Below are 17,748 nucleotides of genomic sequence, written 5' to 3' on the forward strand. Positions count from 1 at the left end.
GCCGGCGGGAGGGCGGGGCCGAGTTCTGCTTCCGCGCGCGGGTGGGCGGTGCCGCTCCGCGCTGCGCCCTCATTGGCTGGGGCCGCGCCGGGACGGGGGGGCTGCGGGGTGCGCGGCCGTCCCGGTCCCGGTCCCGGTCCCGGTCCCGGTCCCGGTCCCGGTCCCGGTCCCGGTCCCGGTCCCGGTCCTGGGGAGCCGGCCCGCTCCGCTCCGCTCCTGCCCTTGAGCGGGTCGGGGCTCGCAGGCGGCCCCTGGCTGTGCCCGCGGCCCGGCCGCCTCCTCCCTCTTGGCAGCGCCAGGGTCTCCGTCCCGGTGTCCCCTCCCCGGGGGGGCGCGGGCCGCGGTACCCCGCCTCCAGTGCCGCCGGGTCCCCCCGAAGCGGCGGTGGCTGCGGCAGGGCCGGGCGGGTGACCCTTCTCCAGGGTGACCCTTGCTCCGCCGCACCCAGGCGTCCCGGCAGCGGCGGGAGCCTTTGACCCGGAGGCGGAGGGGAGCGGCGGGGTGGGCGCTGCAGGACACCCCCCCCCCACCCTTTCCCCAAAAAACTGCCACCCTGCGGGCTCCGCGCCCTCCGGGGCGGTGGGTCGCCCGTCCAGGGTGACACCCCGCTGCTCCTCTCCTTCCACAGGGCGACCATGGCCGAGTTCAGGCGGCAGCGGGGCAAGCGGCAGGAGGACGGCGGGCTGGGCAGCGTCCTCGACCTGCTGTTGGCCAACGCCAGGCTGGTGCTGGGAGTCACCGGCGCGGCCGTGCTCGCCATCGCTACGCTGGCCGTCAAGCGGGTAAGGCTGGGGCGGCCACCGTCGGGGCTCGGAGGACGGCAGCGGCCGGCCACCGTGTGGGGGTGAAAGATGAGCCACGGACCCCGTTGGCTGCTCCCGAGCTGCGGAGCTGCTCCCTCCAGTCCGGCAGAACCGCTGCCGGTGTGGGGTTGCCCGCTCCCACCCTGCGGGGGCACATGCAGCCCCCCACACTGTTTGCCTGGAACAGCACGCGTTTGGGGTACGGTGTCCCATCCAGAAAGGCACCTTGGGCTTAATTCACATTTGGCCACCTGACTTTTTTTTTTCCGCTTAAAGTCTGTAGGAAGAAAATGTGTGCCTTTAGGGCCCCCTAAACTGTATATTTTTGTTAGTAGAAGCCCCGCGTGGGGCCGTGTCTCCCCGTGCATGTACCAGCGGGGCTGCCGTCCCCCTTAGCTTGGGGTGTGACCACAGGGAAACGGTACGGAGATAATAACGCGTCCACGTGGGTTTTCCTCCCCTCCAGCTGATCGACCGAGCCACCAGCCCTCGCGACGAAGGCGATCCCAAAGCCGAGCAGAAGACCCTGGAGGAGAGCTGGCAGGACTTGGCCTTGATCAAGGCGATGCCAAAACCCCCCAAGAAGCAGAGGAGGGAAGACCTCAGCGAGCCTCTGCTCTCTCCGTCTCGGCCACTGGTGCCAGGTGAGACTAGTGGTGTGTATGCCAGCTCCCACCATGACTGGGAAGATCACCTTGGCATGCTCGGGGCCGGCTGTGCTGCTGCTCCCTGCGGTCTGGGAGTTCCATGTTATTTTTAGCTCGGTGTCCGGAAAGCCGACCCGATTGTGCCCTCCCTCCTGGGAGGCTCCCAAGCCGCGGCCCCTTTTTAGGCAATGCCTGCGGTAATGGCACCTCTGATAACATCCTGGGTGCCTTGGCCACCACGGCATGGTGGAGGCTGCTGGGGCTTTGTTTCCTCCGGAGCGGTGGCTGCTGCGCTTGTTTTCTGGGTCAGCTCTGCCTAGAGGAAGGTACGCTCTGGAGCTGCCACAGACAAAGGCTGCCTTGTCCAGCTGCCTACAAATACGGCATTTCTCCAAGGGTGAAAGCAGCCCAGCTCCGTGCAGGGCAGGTCCTGAGATACGGGACACGGAGCGGGATCGTTTGTAGGACTCGGCATTGGGGCAGGCTGGATCTGCCTGAGGAGCCTCAGTGGAGCCAAGACTCGTAGGGACCCTGGCAGCGAGTCCCTTGCCCGGCTGCTGGTGCGTAGCCTGGTTTTCCCCATCCCTAGCTGGGGGGTGAGGCCGGGCGCTGACGGGTTTTGGGGTTAGTTTGGGCTCTGCCTTGGCTGAGAAGCGCTGTTAACATCGGAGGACTCTGTGGTGGCCCTCTTGGCAAGGTCAGCCTCGCATCAGAGAGGTGGGCTGAGAGCTGGGCACCCAGCTCACGCCTCACCCTCGGCTACGGCAGGAGAAGCTGCTGCTGTAGGTTGCAGACTGTCTGCTCAGAGCTGTGACTTCTCCCTTCCCTCTGTCCCATCCCCTTCTCACAGAGCCCAGGGTCTGCTCTGCTCCTCCAGAGACCCCTCGGGTCGAATCCAGCCCTCTGCGCTGTCTCACGCTGCAGGAGAAGCTCCTCTCCCACTACAGCAGCCAGCTGGCCGTGCCCAAGGCGCAAGTGTCCCTCACCCTGCAGCTGGCCAGGAGCATCTGCACCCAACTGCAGAACTTCCTACGGAACAAGTGCCCGGAGCTGCCCTTTGGCAGCCTCTTCCTCAGCGGTCCCCTGCTCGATGGCCTTGAGTCTCTCACAGCCGACCACATCCACCTCATGCTGCCGGTGGTCCTCGATGCCACGCTCTGGAGCCTCATCCCAGGAGAGGACACTGTGGTGAGGAACCCCCAGTACTGGATGATCAAGAGGACCGATCTGGAGTATTTCCCTCGTGGGTGTAGCCCCTGGGACAGGTTCATTGTGGGTCGGTACCTCTCCTCCAACGCGCTCAACGAGACCCTCCACAAGATGCTGGTGGCCTCCATCAACTGGCCTGCCATAGGCAGCCTGCTGGGGACCGTCATCCACCCAGTCGTTGCCTCCCAGGAGCTGAAGCTGGAAGTCAAACATGATCAGGTTGAGCTGAGCATCACCCTCTTCCCAGTGGTGGAACTGGAGGACAAGGTTCTTCTGGCTGCTCCTCCTGAAGGACTGGTGGAAAACCTCTGGCTTGAGAGCTTTTACAGGGCAGAGGTCTCAAAGGTGAAGGAGCTGGATGCTGGTGACTCCGGGGCTCGGCAGCACTGCCTCTGCATCCTGAACGGCGTCTGCAAGAGCCATCCCACCCTGCACAAACTGAGCGGCAGCCCCTTGACCCACGTTGTCCTTCACCTCAGTGCCACCAGTTCGGACTGGGCAGAAGAAAGCCTTGCTGACAGGTTCCAGCAGGTGCTTGAGGAGCTGGTAGGCTACCTGGAGAAAGGGGTCCTGCCTTGCTATTTCAACCACAAAATCAACCTTTTCTGCGAGCTGTTGGAGGATGAAATCGATGAGATGGGCTTCATGCTCTACAGGGCCATATCTGAGCCGGAGCTCCTGCTGGAGGAGAAATGATCGGTGTGTCGGGCACTCCTGAACATAGGGTGTTCCTCACCCATCTGCTGCTCCCCGCTGTGAGGGTTGCGATGCTTCTAGTTGACTAGTCGGTAAGAGGCAAAGTTCTTGCACTTTATGAGAAAAAAAAAATAATTTCCTGTCTGAATAAAAGGTGCCTGAGCAGAGGTGGGTGTTGGCGTAAGGAGCCTTTGGCTGGGGGGGCTCTGCCGAACCCAGGACGAGTGCAGCCCGCACCTCAAGTACCCACAGGTGAGTCCTGTCCGCTGGGAGCTGACGTGAAGCATGTTTGGTCTCCGGTTCCCAGTGTCCTCTGCCTGTCCCAGCCTGCTGTCGCAGCTCTCGGGCTCCCCTCACGCTCCGAGACCAGCTGGAGGGGAGCGATTCCTCGCTGCTGCTGTGTCCTGCAGACCCCACGGGGTGCAGTGTCCCCTTGGACACTTGGTCTTACTGTGCCATGCCCTCCGCCAGCTTTTGGGACAGGGTGTGAGCCTCATCCGTCTGCAGGATATTGCCCGAGCGATGACCTGGGTGGTTGTCTGGGCACTTGAAGGTACAGCCGTAGCGAGCAGGGCGTTGGGTTTATTCTTTGGAAACCTTTTCAGCTGCCAAAAGGGGCGAGCTCAGCCCTGCCTCTTTGTTCTGCCAGTATCGTCTCTGCCCCGAGGAAGGGGCGCGCTTCCAGCACGGCGCCGGGGCTTCGTGGCCCTTGTCCCATGCGGTGTTTTGCTGGAAGATGTCCTGAAAAAGGCAGTGGCAGGAAGAGAGCTGCTGACTCCCAAGAGGCTCCTGGTATCGGTCCCTTGGTGGAGGCTGCAGCAGGGCTGTGCGTCCCCTTCCAGTCTGTCCAGTGACCTTCTCACACATGTATTGCTGCTGTCTTGAGGTCCCGTTCCCCCGGAGCTGCGTGGTACGGGGCAGGAAAGTAGGACAGGGATGATGCTCTGAGCAGAGCGCTTGCAGGAACTGAAGTGGTTTATGCTTTTTATTAAGAAGATATGTTTTGTTTGGGTGTTTTGTTTTGTTTTTCCTTTGAGTGGCTGCTAGTAGGCTTTGGTTCTGGCTGTAGTCCCAGAGCGAAGTAATATATTCTTATATTTAATGGGAGGAGATGTTTTTTGCACACTGGTGGAGATGGAGAAATCCTGTGGACTTCAATGTGAGCAGCTGTTGTGGTTTAGTTTTGTTTACAGCTATCATCTTGTTTATGGGAGGGGAAAAAAACCCCAACAACCTGTGCTTTTCCTCCCAGTCTGAAGATTACTTAGTTTGTCCCTCCAACCCACTTCTCGGGTGTCAGCGATGAGAATAAACCTTCCCTGTGTATACTGGTTCTCGTGTGTCAGCTCTGTTTTGTCTCCTTTCTGGTGGTAAGGGCTGAATCGATCCTCCAGCTGCGGTGGCATGCCAGAGGACTGCCCAGGGCCTCCCCGCCTGCGAGGAGAGCCTTGGCGGTGGTCAGACCCTGTCCTGCAAGGCCCTTCTCCTCCTCTTCCAAACCCCTGTGCCTGCGGAGTGCCTGGCTGCGGTATGTGAGCCATCCCGATGCTGAGCTCTGCCATTTACCCGGTGGCTCTAACGGCTCAGCTGCCTGAACGCTGGGCAGGGTTAGACCAGTAAAGCTGGTAACGGCTGATGCCACCAGCAACGCTTAACCTGCTGCCTCGGTGCTACACCGATGCTTTCTGCTGCCGTTGCCCGTTCAGAGGCTGCTGCCTGGGCTTCTGCCATGCTTTTGCCAGATCAGTGGTTGTGTTACAAAGCCTCGTAATCCTGTTATTTTTGCCGGCAGGTCAGTATTTTTAGGCCACAGCTGTTAATCGTGGGAGTGAGGGGTACAGGGAAATGGAACCCGAGTTCTCCTGACCTTATTCCATAGATTTAGGCTCACTAGCAATGGACAGCTGAGGTTAAAGGATCTTCTCTCTCGTGCAGACCTTAAAGCGAAGCTGTGCTGCTGTGATCTCCTCTGCTTTGAGCTAGACTGTAGAAAGCGCTTCAGCCTCCTGCCCACCCTGGCTGCTCCGTGTGCTGCGTGTCACCTCAGTGCTGACCCCAGGGAACCGCTCTGTGTCCCAAAGGAGCAGGGTCATGAGCAGCATCGGGGGCCCTGGGGGGAAAACCGGAATGCTGTCCTCCAGCAGAAGAGGACACCGGTGTCTTGTGGATCTACTTGTTTTGATGTACAGAGGAAGCCACAACAGAGAGGGAGGAGGAAGCCTGGCTTCCCGGAGAGTTCAATCTAAACTAAGTGCAGGAAAACAACCTCCCTTCAGTTCAGCCAGCTGTCTGTCCGGCTGTCTGTCCCTGGGTAGCAACACCACAGCAGATGCAGCTGGTGAGATAAATCCACTTTCCCTGCCCCTCTGCAGCAGCTCGTTTCTAAATAACTGGAGGGAGTTTCTGCCAAGAAAGCTTCTGTGTTGTTCCAATGAGTGAGTGGAAAGAGAAAGATTTGGGTGGATGCTTTAAAAGTAACAGCGTAACTGTTTTTAGTAGGAAGAAACAGTAAGGCGGAGTTAAGGTGTCACTGCATCAAACTTTTAAAAATTAAATAATATTTTAATAAGAAACTTATTAGTTTGACAAAAATAACTTCCATTAGCTAGCAGCATCACAGAGGCATCTCTTCAGGTTTGAAGAACAACTCAGTTTCAAATTCGGGAACTATGTAAAATGAAGGCTTTTCCTGAGCACCTGCAGCTGAGCTTCCCTTTTAGGGCAAGCACCAGACCCAGCTTCTCTGCACCTGGCCCTCCTTCACTGGCAGGGACAACCCCTGGTAAGGGGTATGGCACTGTGACAGAAAAGAAAGGGGAAAGTTGCTCAGGTACCGTCAACTTGGAAGGGAACGTAAAATAAAATTCCACACTGTGGAAAGCCAGGGACTGAGAAGCACTAAGCAGCCCTGGTGTCTGTCCTGGTGCTCCTCCTTGCATAGAAAGGCTACGTACAACTACCACCGTGGCGGGAGCTGCAGGTGGACTAGATCCAGTGCTGTTTTCTCTGCAGATTCAGTTTCCAAATGCCTTCTTGAAATGTTTTAGACTATCCCAATCTGCTCAGCAGAAGAGCAGCTGGAAAGAGCAGCAGAGGTACCTTTCAAAGCTGCTTTGAACCCTTGCTGCTCAGGCATGTAATGCGTGTGGGAGGATGGTATCCCTTGGGCAGGAGCGGCCTGCAACCAGCCCTTCCAGAAAGCACTCAATAGGCTCTTTTCTGGACTCCAGTTCCTTTCAGCAGTAGTTGCTCCCGTAGCAGCTCACAACCCTGGACCTTTCAGGCTCTCCAGATGTCCCTCCAGGCTCAGTGGTTTTGAGGGCAGGTTTTCCTAGTGTGGCCAGGCTGGTGGCAAATGCTACAGGTCCGTGGTTTCTTGGCAGTGGCTTCTGAGGAGAGACCGCTTGGTCTCTTGGCTTTGCTTCCCACTCCTCTTGAGTATCCACTGCTGCCAAAGTGGTTTAAAGAGACATCTCCAGAAGGCCCTAGAGAGAAAGGAAATGCATTTAAGTACCTTCGAAAATACAAGTAGGTGAGAAACAGAAGTTCAAAACGTCCAATCAAGGATTTTACTATCCCAGGCACTCAGATTATTCCCAAAACTACACTTGCTTTAGATCTCTCTAAACAGTTGTTAACCGTTTGTCTTGCAGCATTAGAGAAATGTGGGAACAGAACAGGGGAAACTGATCTGCCTGGCTGCATGCTCTGGTCTACAGCTGAAGCAGAAACAACAAAACATGCCAGAGAAAAACTGGGTTTTAAGTAGTTTTGAAAGCTTGATTCTACCCCTTTAGGCCCAAATGTCTAAGGAGGAGGAGGCCAACGTTGAAGATCTCTCTCAGACCAAATCTCCACCTCTGTACTTCGCTCACTGTCCCTTTGTGTCAGTGCTCTTTCTTTCGCATCCTTATTTTGTTATTAAGTTTTTTGTGGATACTTGTTTTCAGCATCCTTCCAGAGCAGCCACACTCAGTTTCTCAGCTCTGATCAAAGCTTCAGAAAGACGTGGCCTTTTATTGCATTCCTAAACTAGGGCAGAGGGAGCAGCATGGTTTCCCTGGCATGACGGAATGGGGTTAAAGATCTCCAAAAGCAGTGCCACCGCTTCAACTATGCACCAAATTGATTACAGCTCTCACAAAGCTGAGCACCATAATTTGGGAAGAAAAATTCCCAAGCAGACTGTTGGCAGGAATGCTGGGCTTTATCCAACGAGTCACGGATGGACGGACAGATGCTCGAGCTTACTGCATGCAGAAGCAAAGCATCCTGCCCAGAGCTCAGCAGATGTGTGCTCTGAGGACATATGCTGCTAGCACTTGGAAAGGTAAGCCGGACTCGGTTGTTACGAGCAACATTTGAAGTGCTGTAATGCTGCTGACAGATGTTCAAAAGACAAACCTGAAGTTCAACATATGAGTTGCTACGAGAGCTGTCACACTGTGGTAGCGTTAGGCATCTGTGAGAAGTGTGTTCAGTTTAGCTTCAAGAAGAGCCTCCAACCTTTGCGTCTCACCCCAAGCCCAGCCTTACCTGGTGCCACGTTTTCATCTGCCCACTGGAAGAAGCCGCACTGCTGCTCGCGGGGTTTAGAGCAGGTGTGGAACTGCCGCCCTTTGTTGGGCCCGTCCTTTTGGACAGTGCGCGTGACGGCTGGCTGGTCGCAATTGCAGACTGTGCCGCCTCCTGCATCGGAGCTGTTGCTTCCCAAGAGCTCTGGGCCTCTCCCTCCTCCTGGCCGCTGAAATCCTGCTGGGCCCCTTCCTGCAAAGGGCTGGGGCAGGGCAGAGCCCTGCGGAGCCACGTTGCTTCTGTCCTCTGACTGCTGATCAGCCCAGAGAAAGAAGTTGCAGGTGCTGGCGCTGCATTTGTAAAACTGCCTGCCTTGATTGGGCCCTTCTTTGCGCACAGTTAACAGCAGGGCTTCGTTCCCGCAGTTGCACACCACTGCGTTGTTCCCGTCATCTGGAGCAGCTGAAGGAGCAGGCCTGGGTGCTCTCATTGAGCTCCGGGAGAGTAGATGTCCTGGCGCTGGGTTTGTGGTCCCCCTCACGTGCCTGCTTTCACCACTAGCTCTGTTAAAGGAGTTGTTGGCCTGCAAGTGATTAGCTTGCTGGCTGGCTGACGAGGCGGGTTGGGATGACCTGTGTAAATACTTGAGGTCCAAGAGCTCTTTTAGCATCTCATCACAGCCTCCGATGCAGCCAACAAACTCCAGGGGCATCACGGGTGGAATACTGCCTCTCTTGAACTTAAACTTCAGTCTAAAAGAAAAGGAAGAATAAGTCTCCCAGTTAATACAACTTCTCATCAACAGATCTCGATTTGGACTTGAATTTTTATGTTGTTTGTTTTTTTTTTTTAAATTCTGCTATATACTGTTTTCCCCAATCCCTCCTCTTTCCATCCCCAAGCCATGAGAGCGCTGCTCCAGCTTTCCAAGACTGGAATGGAAAAGGGTTGCCCAGCCCAGGAGCTGCATTTCCCCAGGGGATAAATGGTATGACCTACCTGTGAACTGGATGTGGTTCACACACAGCGCAGATGCTCTCGTCCCTGGCCACGTCCAGCACGAAATCAGGAAACCAGACTGCAGCTTTACAAGCCGGATAGCCCGTGCAGCTGAGGTAGAACCTGTCACGGGACAAAGGCACTGGATGAGGAAGAGGCAAAGTCAAGACAGTCAGTGATCTGTTCTCCCATCTTCTCAGGCGCCAAAAATTGTCAAACCAACAATTTTTAAGGGCAAATACGTACTTGAGAGAGAGGTTCAGCTGAGTCCACACAGCTTATGTAGCTGGTGGAGTTAGCTAGCTGCAGCCCAAGTTTTCATGCTTGCTGCAGAGGGGAGGTAAACGAACAACACCTAGAAAAACACAAACCAACAGAGAAGGCTACTTTCTACAACAGGGAAGATCACCAACCCGCCGTTCTTCTTGGTCTTCAGGACCATGTCGTTGTTGCACTGTGGACACTTCCGAACAGAAACGGGCATTGCCGGGTAGACCTCCTCTTGCTCTGCAATTTCTGCAGCTTCTCCAAAATACTGAGCCAAGGCCTGGTCCAACCTATGAAGAAACAAGCAGAGCATCCTGTGTGTCTCTTCTGCAAAGAGCAATCAGGCACTGCAGTGAATTAGTGCCTGCTGCCCTCCACACAGCCCCTCTGAGCTTCTCCATGAGGATGTTGATTCAGGACCATGCCTCTGCAACAGGCTACGTGTGGGGACAACATGAAAGAGGTCAGTGCACGTTGCTGTCTCCTTCAGCCAGCTCTGAATTTAATCTTTAGGGTTTAAACCAAGATGAGCAGTTCGTTGGTACCAACTCATGACAGTGTGCCAGGCTGCGAGTCATCCTTTCCCATGCAAATGCCTACACACCCTGGGCAGCGCTCCAGGGAGAGTGTGACAGGATCCCACTCCAGGCTGAGCCCCAAATGAAAAGCACCTCCCAGACCAGCAAAGCAAACAGAAGAGGGCAAAGACAGGACTCACTTGTTGGCTCTGGCCACAGCTTCGATGAAGACTTGCTTGTACTTTTGGACCTGCTGCTGCAACACTGCAGCTTTGTCTTTCTTCCCTTCACAGATCAGTTTCAGATCAGCTTCCAGCTCAGCTCGAAGGTCAGGCTTGGACATCTCGTAGCCCATGGAATCATAGCCTGAGGAACACGCCACATGGTAAGTGAAAGGAAGGAGCAAGTAAGAAACTTGTCATCTTCCTAACAGGTACTGACTGCCCTTACCTTCAACCAGCCCCATGCCCAGGTGGCCTGGGAGGAACCGCTGATCTGCGGTAAGGCCCACGTACATCCGCGTCTTAATTGTCTCAATGTGCTCAGCGTGAGTGGCATCAGTCCCTGAAAGCAGAGAGGCTGTTAGTCGAATTAGGTGCCAAGAAGTGATTTCCCCTGTACCTGTTGCAGAGTGCAAGGTGCTAAAGGGACAGGGAGACAACTTATGGTCAGGGGCAACACTGTCCTCACGTCCCACTGGCACTGAGGCCAACAGTGTGCTGGCAGGCACACCCTGGACCCTAAATCACACCTCTCCCTGGGTACTGGAGGCACTCTGCAGGCTCCTTAGGATCTTTGGACTTGGCCTGCAGGTCTCTACTATTCCTTTGTTCTGTACGTTTAAATGATTCCTTACCTGAAGTTGACATTTAGAGAATTCCCTACTCTAAGGGTGGGACAGAACCGGTGTTAGACAAGTTGAGAAGACACTTATGAACAAAGCTCTCCCAAGAGCGAAAGGCCACGCTGCCAATACTGACCAATGCCATGTTTCTCCATGAGAGCAATCAGATCCGCTTCTGTGAGGAGCAATGGAGGGCTGGTTTCCCCATCCACCATCTCCACTGTAGTGGGCTGAAAGCGAGACCCTTTCTGATACAGTGGGATAACCTGAAGGGAAGGAGAATCTCTTTGAAACTGCCTTCTGGTCCATTCACTGACGACAAAATGTCACGCTAACAGCAGGCCAGTGCAGTAACAGAGCCAGCACCCTGTTCTGGAGGAGATCCAGTCTCAGGGTCCTCAGGATTAGACAGTAATGAGCTGCCAGAGAGACCACTGAACAACAACTGCAGCTCCTCTGGGTGAGTAAAATCAACTCCACAGCACTGTATGCTCTCTGCTGTGGGGTCAGAAGGGGAAGAATCTATCCAAAGCTGGCACAATAAAGCTGCACAGGTTTTCAGCAGAGATGGCTCTGAGTGAAACAGCCAGTGGGCCAGAAATTGTCTGTAGAGGGGTCTGAAGTTGGCAGTGAGGTGTGATTTTTAAACTCCAGGTATCTTAGCCATCTCCCATCAGCGTTACTCAAGGGTATTACCTTATCGCTCCACTTCTCGTAGGGATAGACTTCCAGATAATTTCGGGCCAGGATCATTAGTCCTTGAGCAATGAATCGCTCATTAGCAATGTCAATCTCCACAGTTGTTTCCTGTCCCTTGGCATCTTGAGAGCAGCAAGCCAAAAAATGGCGCACGATGAATTCGTATAGTCTCTGCTCATTGCCCTGATATTAAAACAGAAAAAGAGGATCGGAGTCTCCTCCAGCATCAATGAGACGTCAAGAAATTTTAGTGAGATCTCAGGTGACAATACTGTGCTAATGACCATATTACTAAGACTTCTATCTTTATTTATCAAGCAATACAAACCATCCAGTTCTCTCTGCCTTAGTTAAACTCACCTGCAGGTTAGCAGTGTATTTTGTGGGGTGAATGGGAGGGTGAGCCTGATCTGATTTGGTTCCGTTCCGAGGGGTTGGCCCACCCTGATCCAAAATCCTCTGTGCAAATGCCCCCCAGTTTGGGTCCTGTGTTTGCTGTTGCACTAAGGCAGAGAGGTTCAGCTCCTTGGGGAAAATGTTGGTCTCAGTTCGGGGGTAGCTAATGAACCTTAAGAAGAAAGACAGAAGAGCACTTTAAGAGGTGCTCCAAGATGCTTCCCATTTTGGACTAAAGGCCATTTACTTTTGAAATAATTAAGTTTACCATGCCAAGTTTTGCTTTCTTACCCTTGAGTATAGAGTTTTTCTGCTATTCTCATGGTTTCCTTTGCGTTTATTTTCAGTTTGCGGGAAGCCAACTTCTCAAGTTCCTGCGTTGGGAGGGGCCAGAAAAAAAAAAAGTATTTGTGCATAATTCAGAGTGGTGAGTAAAATATCTGTTTTTATAAATACATATAATACATTTTTATAAATAATTTTATAAATAGCCTCTTTCAGCTAAGTCCTTTCAGCGTACTTCAAACGTACCACAGTGTCCAGGGGCACGGGCCTCCATTTGCTTTTTGGCTTGCTCCCAACCTCAACAACAGTTGCTACCGGATCCTAAACACAGAGTAAGCAACACACAAAATCTCCTTTAAGAGTTTATATAAACCATTCTTTAAAGGTCTTGAGTGAGACGGATGCAGGAACTGTTTGGCTGATATGGGATCATACAATTATTTAAAAGCTTTCCTACCTCCATACACATCTGGTAAAGGACCAGGCATGCTGTGTGATTGAAGAGCCGGTTCCTCTTCCAGTTGAAGACCACACTGCCGTCTTCATGATCATGTGTCACTGCGTTGAACAACAGATCTGAGTGATATAGTAGTAATACAATGGAAATAGAGCAGAGGCAGTGGGGCCACGCTATTGGGAAGCCTTTCGGTTCTGCTTAGTGGTCACGGCAAAAGAAGAGGAAATCACCTCTCCAGCATTGTTTGTTGCCCTGAAGTCTTTCCTTTCTATACAAGTCAAGCCCTTTAAGATGGAGCCCAGGACTCGCTTTCCTCAAGCATACCTTTTATTTTATAGAAGGCTTCAGGAACAAAGGCCTGGATGGCTTTAAAGCGTTCCACTACAAACCCCAGCGTTGGGAACTGGCAGCTACCATAGCTGATCAGCTGATCTGCTAAAATATCAGGGAAGATCTTCCGGAGCCTCAGTGTCTGGAATCTGGTAAAGGCAGCACCTGAGAAAACAAAATGGACACCAGAACTGATACAACAACACTGAAGAATAATCACAGCACTTCAGATGGTTCTTTTTCATAGAGTAAAATTAATACTTAGACTAAGTTTAATAGTCAGCTGCAGAAGCCTGTCAGTGCTGAGTGAGCTATAAACCTAACATTTGCTTCAAAGAGCATGTTTCTAGTAAAACATGAGATGTGATTTAGTTGCATCTGATCTAAAAATCAGATTTAAAACACTATAGAGGGCATTTCTGTCTTGTGTTGAGGATACAGTAACAGATGACTTCTAAGCACCCCTTGCTGGGCTTTAACAATGTGCATTCAACACGGTTAGACAAGAAGCGACGAAGAGCCTGATGGCCAGCTATCTTCTTGGTACAGCAGTCTGAGGAGTTCAAGTATTTACAGACAATAAGCTATACACTGATAACAAAGCTGTCCCCTGCCTACTTCTTGTTCACTTCCCTTTAGTAGAGGTGCATGCAGCAGCTCAGGCCTGGCAGCCTGCGCTCATCTCCAGTGGGTGTTTACGTACCAATCCTGAGGTCCAGCTCCTGCCTGACGTCAACTGCATCACTCGTTTTTTGATCTGGTTGGGTGAGGTTCTCGCAGGCTGTTCTGACAGCATGAAGCGTAATCTCTGAAAAACGGGCTCGGAAAACCCGGAGGTTTGGCTTTACTGTCAAACACACACACAAAAAAAATAATATCAGAGAGCGACTCAAACACCAATGGAAAGGAGCAACTAATAAACAGTTATCTTTGACAGAGTATGCTGTCAACCTCTTCTATAGCTTTCCAATAGGTGAATATATTTATGGTCCATCAGAGCCACGTATTTATCAGAATTACAGTCAACCTATTAAACCTGGACACAGTAAGACTGAGAATACGCCTCTGTTAACGAGATCTCCGAGCAGCGTTACCTGTTAAACCAGCACTTTAATGGAACTCAGTTTGATGAAGAAGATGCTTTACGCACCAGCTTTGCAAACGTGAATTATCTCAAAGCCAATGTTCTCTCCTTCTCGATCACAGTCAGTCCAGATTACCAGAGCTTGGCACTGCTGGACTTCTCGTTCAAGGGTCCTCTAAGATAAGAAAACAACAGACTGAGACATAACCAGGCCACTTGCTTTGTCATTTAATTTTAGAATGACTCACTAACTGAACATGAAATGCAACACGTATCCATAGAGACAGATTGTTGCAGTAACATTTTGTAATTGTGTCTCTCATGAGATTAGGCAGCTTTCAAAAGAATTGAGTCATTTATTTACATCTAACTCTGTTAAAAAGCGTGGCTTGGATTGGATTGTACCACAATCTGTTTTCTGAAAATGCCATTTTTTATTTTTTTTTTGTAAAATTGAGACACAGTTACCAACTCTACCTTATTGGAAAAAACATTTCTACTTTTAGCAAACTAGTTGTTCCTTTACTGCACTAATTGTACAAGAGCAGGAGACTTTGTGTTACAAATGAACAGCATATATAGTTCTAGGAAATGCAGGAGGAATTTGCTAAACTCTAGAATTTAGATGTTGAGGACGAAGGTACAATCTTCCTTCTGTCTGAGACAATATTTGTAGAACTAACGTCTGAACTTAAGAGTTTCAGGGAAACTCTTAAAAACAACTTACCTTGATATCCATGTAATTTTCAGGGCAATACTTCTCAATTTCAGCATCAAAAAGAGCTAGAGGGTTGCAGCTATGCCTGGTAAACAGAGGATAAACAGTGTGCGTAACAAAAACTAAAAAATATGTTGTGAGACACTAACTGGTGTCGTCTTGTGAGGAAGCGCTGTTCAAATACTGGAATTAATAATATATTTTATTACAGGCCTCGTCTTAGACAACTTAAGCATTCACATGAAATACCGAGTTACGCTTAAAAGCAATAGAACCAAAAAGCAACCAGAGAAAACAACAGATCTGGAAGGCAGCCCTAAACAAGCAACTTCTCTTATTTCAAGTACAGAGAACACAGGAAAGGGAAGACAGAGAAAGCGCCTCACTTCCCAGGACAAATCCTAACTGAACAAAGAACACAAAAGCATCAATCAAGTTCTGAAATCAGTTTAATTCCTTGGGTCTGCCTTAATGTATTTTAATCAATATTATGACTTTGGGGATTTTTAGAGCTCTGAAGACAGTAATTTGAAACAATACTTTAGCTATTCTATATAAAATTCGGTGCTCATCGCCCTGCTCTGCATGGCTCCTTGAAAAATGCGGTGTCAGAGTCCCTCCCTACTCCCACTCAGCTCAGGCTTGAAAGCAGATGACAGCCCCCCTTCCTGCCAGGGGGTATTAAGTACTAACCATTTGCGAAACGGCAGCTTAAAATCGTGAGCCAGTAAGTGTCCTGACACGGACGTCATCACCATAGTAACGTTCTGCAAGAGACAGGGCAAGGTTAATTAGCGCCCATCGTTTTCTAAAAACTACCCAGAACCCCACGATCTTGATGCAGTTCTCCATTTGCACAACCAGTGACACCTCTCTCCTGCTAATATATCATAACAAGCTCTTCTCTTACTGACAGCTAAATCTATGGCCTTATCCTCAATTTTTGTAGGAAGCTCACAATTCTAAATAGCAACATATTTTTGGCTGATACAAACCCAGAAAGTTGAAAGACTTAAAGCAACAAAAAAGGTCAGTGGTTGAGCCAAAAAAAGAACATCTGACTTTTCCTCGTCTTTGGACAAAACATCCCTGTCACTGGATGTGTGTTTTGTAACTTCTGACCAATGGCTTTTAGTAATTAGTATTTTGCACTTCTCCGATCCAGCAGTAGAATGAAAGAAAACTCTACCTGGCCAAACATCTGGTAGTCGTATTCATAGATCTTGTTGAACTTGGAAAACCCTTCTCGCTAGAAGGAAAAGGAAAGTTGCTGAGTTTCTGGCTCCTAACGGAAACCCAACGCGTTCCACCTCGCTTTATACACGCTGTTACGGTAAAGCACAGAGAAGCACGGGGCAAGTGAAAACCAGGTACTGTAGCCAAAACACAAAGGCAAGGTGGGGTGAATGGAAATTGTCTGTATCATTTATGAAGATGCTGAAATGGTGCTTTCAAACGTAAGAGGATTTTAAACTGAAGGGGATGCCAGGGTTATCTCCTCGTGGACAGTGACAACAGTGAAGAACAGATTTGTTTAATGGGTCTGGCTAATTATATTCCTGACAAACAACTGTCCCGCTCCAAACGACAATTAGTGTGTCAGTTGCGGGTCACCAAGACTGCCCTCCACCCAACTGAGACTCATAGAAGTTTCTAGATTGGGTATTTGCTGCTTTTTCTACAGAAGGACAATATCTTCCTTGATTGGGACTGTCAGTGCTCAGGTTCTCAATAACCCCTTTCATTCAAATGTAATTCTGCTCTAGAAGAACATTCTAGTTCCTTAGCTTGGAAATACCAAGTAATTATGCAAACCGTTAAAGGTCACAAAACAAAGCAGCAGAGAGGAGAGATCTTTGAACTCCTCTTCTCCAAACCGCAGACCATCTTTGCTTTATTATGTGAACTTCAGTAAACCCCCGACACTTGCTGATGCTGCAGAAGCGTCGCTTTTTGACTGGGAAATACATGCTAACAGATGGTTTCGCTTCCTGAAGCCTTTTGCATACACTGCAAAGCTAGGAAAGACACAGGGAGCTCTCGCTGCGGAGCTTAGTGCCCCGAGAAGGCAGTCCGGGCAGAGGGAGTGCAGCTGGGGAGCTTAACTCCAACAGCAGTTAAGTCACAAGGAAAAGGGGTCCAAGACTCCCAAACGCGTTGGGGGAAGCGGTGTTTGTCCACAAAAGAAAGCCATTCTTGTACCCTTATGCAGTCAGAAGTGGCCAGAGAGAAAAACACTGCAAGGTGTCGCACATGCTGATGCGAATTGCCCTATGACAAATGGGCAGAGTGGGCCGGGGCTACCACACGAGACACAGCCTACAGCCGAGAACAGGACTGCACTGCACGGTGGCCCTGGTGAGCTAACCCTCTCCAGACAGCTAAGCCAGACCTGTATGCCTGTCAGCAAGCGGTAAGGAAATGTGGCACATTCCTACCCGTCGCATTCTGCTGTTGGAGAGCAGATCTGCAATCCCTCGGGCAGCATCGTTCTTCTCGGCCACGCACAGGACTTTCCGGATCCTCTGCAGTGCCATATCCTCCGCAGCCCGGGAGAAGAGACGCCAGGGCGGGGGCAGCATCCCGACCCTGCAGCTAGCGAAGAGCTTCGCTTGAAAGTTCATTACAAGAGACGGCGACAGCTCCCGGGGGGGTCAGGGCATGCTGCTGCGTCCTTGCCCTGTGGCCGGATCCTGCTGGGGACGGAGAGCGATCGCTGAATGTCCCTGCCACGGGGGAACGTCCCTGCTCAGCCTTTAACCGGCGACCCCGGGAGGGCCCAGGGCACCCTCTGCCCGGCTGCCCCCGCAGAGCTGCAGAAGGCTTCTCCCCCCACCAGAAACCCAGGCAGGGCCCCCGGCCCCCTCCTGCCCTGCCAAGGCCCACCCTCAGGCCGGGGCAGATGAGGCCCCCATCACCACCCCCGAGGCTCTCCCTGACCCCCCTCGGTGTTCCCCCGGTCGGGCTCTCCTCACCCACCGCCCTCACTCCCGCGCTCGCTCTGTCGCAAAGCGGGGGGGGACGCGGCGCGCTTTCCCGCACCGTCATGTCCTGCCGTAAAGCGCCGCAGTGGCGGGAGAGAACTACAGCTCCCAAGATACCCCGCGGCGCACCTCAGCAGTTTTCCCCCACGGTCCCGGGTCGGTTTGCTGCTTCCCCCCGCCGCTGGGTCCATCCCGGGTTAAGTAACGGAACGGGACGGCGACGGTTAAAAAAAAAAACAAAACAACAGTCGCAAAGGGTGCGGGGGAGGTGGTGGCTCCGCTTCCGGGTGGCGGGGT

The 17,748-nt window shown here is 51.8% G+C and overlaps 2 protein-coding genes and 1 long non-coding RNA gene across 8 annotated transcripts; 2 read left to right on the forward strand and 1 right to left on the reverse strand.

The window, feature by feature from the left end:
* Positions 1-47: 47 nt before the first annotated feature.
* MIEF2 (mitochondrial elongation factor 2) lies at positions 48-4,689 on the forward strand. The gene is made up of 4 exons (XM_074599297.1): positions 48-501; positions 629-782; positions 1,270-1,447; positions 2,301-4,689. Exons 2-4 carry the CDS (start codon positions 636-638, stop codon positions 3,353-3,355), a joined length of 1,380 nt encoding a protein of 459 aa, XP_074455398.1. The 5' UTR covers positions 48-501; positions 629-635; the 3' UTR covers positions 3,356-4,689.
* Positions 4,690-5,896: 1,207 nt separating this feature from the next.
* On the reverse strand, positions 5,897-17,665 carry TOP3A (DNA topoisomerase III alpha). 6 transcript variants are annotated; one of them, XM_074599421.1, is made up of 20 exons: positions 17,581-17,665; positions 16,906-17,160; positions 15,657-15,716; positions 15,161-15,234; positions 14,477-14,552; positions 13,816-13,924; positions 13,369-13,512; positions 12,660-12,830; positions 12,336-12,436; positions 12,125-12,199; positions 11,885-11,967; positions 11,558-11,765; positions 11,195-11,380; positions 10,635-10,764; positions 10,105-10,218; positions 9,855-10,020; positions 9,283-9,426; positions 8,870-8,992; positions 7,892-8,622; positions 5,897-6,840 (listed from the first exon to the last, which is right to left on the reverse strand). In XM_074599421.1, the coding sequence occupies exons 2-20, from the start codon at positions 17,089-17,091 to the stop codon at positions 6,662-6,664; spliced, it is 3,060 nt and encodes a 1,019-aa protein (XP_074455522.1). In that variant the 5' UTR covers positions 17,092-17,160; positions 17,581-17,665; the 3' UTR covers positions 5,897-6,661. The 6 variants fall into 6 exon arrangements, with proteins under 6 accessions (XP_074455522.1, XP_074455518.1, XP_074455520.1 ...); XM_074599417.1 differs by lacking the exon at positions 17,581-17,665 and adding an exon at positions 17,447-17,531; XM_074599419.1 differs by lacking the exon at positions 17,581-17,665 and adding an exon at positions 17,443-17,510 and having other exon boundaries at positions 16,906-17,163.
* LOC141748053 (uncharacterized) lies at positions 9,420-14,890 on the forward strand. The gene is made up of 4 exons (XR_012588887.1): positions 9,420-9,599; positions 9,948-10,039; positions 11,941-12,020; positions 14,679-14,890. It is a non-coding gene; the product is annotated as an uncharacterized LOC141748053 (long non-coding RNA).
* Positions 17,666-17,748: the final 83 nt, after the last annotated feature.

The sequence above is a fragment of the Larus michahellis genome, chromosome 8 (genome assembly GCF_964199755.1).
Source record: "Larus michahellis chromosome 8, bLarMic1.1, whole genome shotgun sequence".
NCBI classification, from domain to species: Eukaryota; Metazoa; Chordata; class Aves; order Charadriiformes; family Laridae; genus Larus; species Larus michahellis.

Coding starts and splice junctions, on each gene's coding strand:
- MIEF2 (XM_074599297.1), top strand. CDS start 636: ATGGCCGAGTTCAGGCGGCAGCGGGGCAAGCGGCAGGAGGACGGCGGG. Junction 783..1,269: donor CTACGCTGGCCGTCAAGCGG/GTAAGGCTGGGG, acceptor CCTCCCCTCCAG/CTGATCGACCGAGCCACCAG. Junction 1,448..2,300: donor GTCTCGGCCACTGGTGCCAG/GTGAGACTAGTG, acceptor CCCTTCTCACAG/AGCCCAGGGTCTGCTCTGCT.
- TOP3A (XM_074599421.1), bottom strand. CDS start 17,091: ATGAACTTTCAAGCGAAGCTCTTCGCTAGCTGCAGGGTCGGGATGCTG. Junction 10,219..10,634: donor CATGGAGAAACATGGCATTG/GTCAGTATTGGC, acceptor CTCTGCTTTCAG/GGACTGATGCCACTCACGCT. Junction 10,021..10,104: donor GGGCATGGGGCTGGTTGAAG/GTAAGGGCAGTC, acceptor CGTGTTCCTCAG/GCTATGATTCCATGGGCTAC.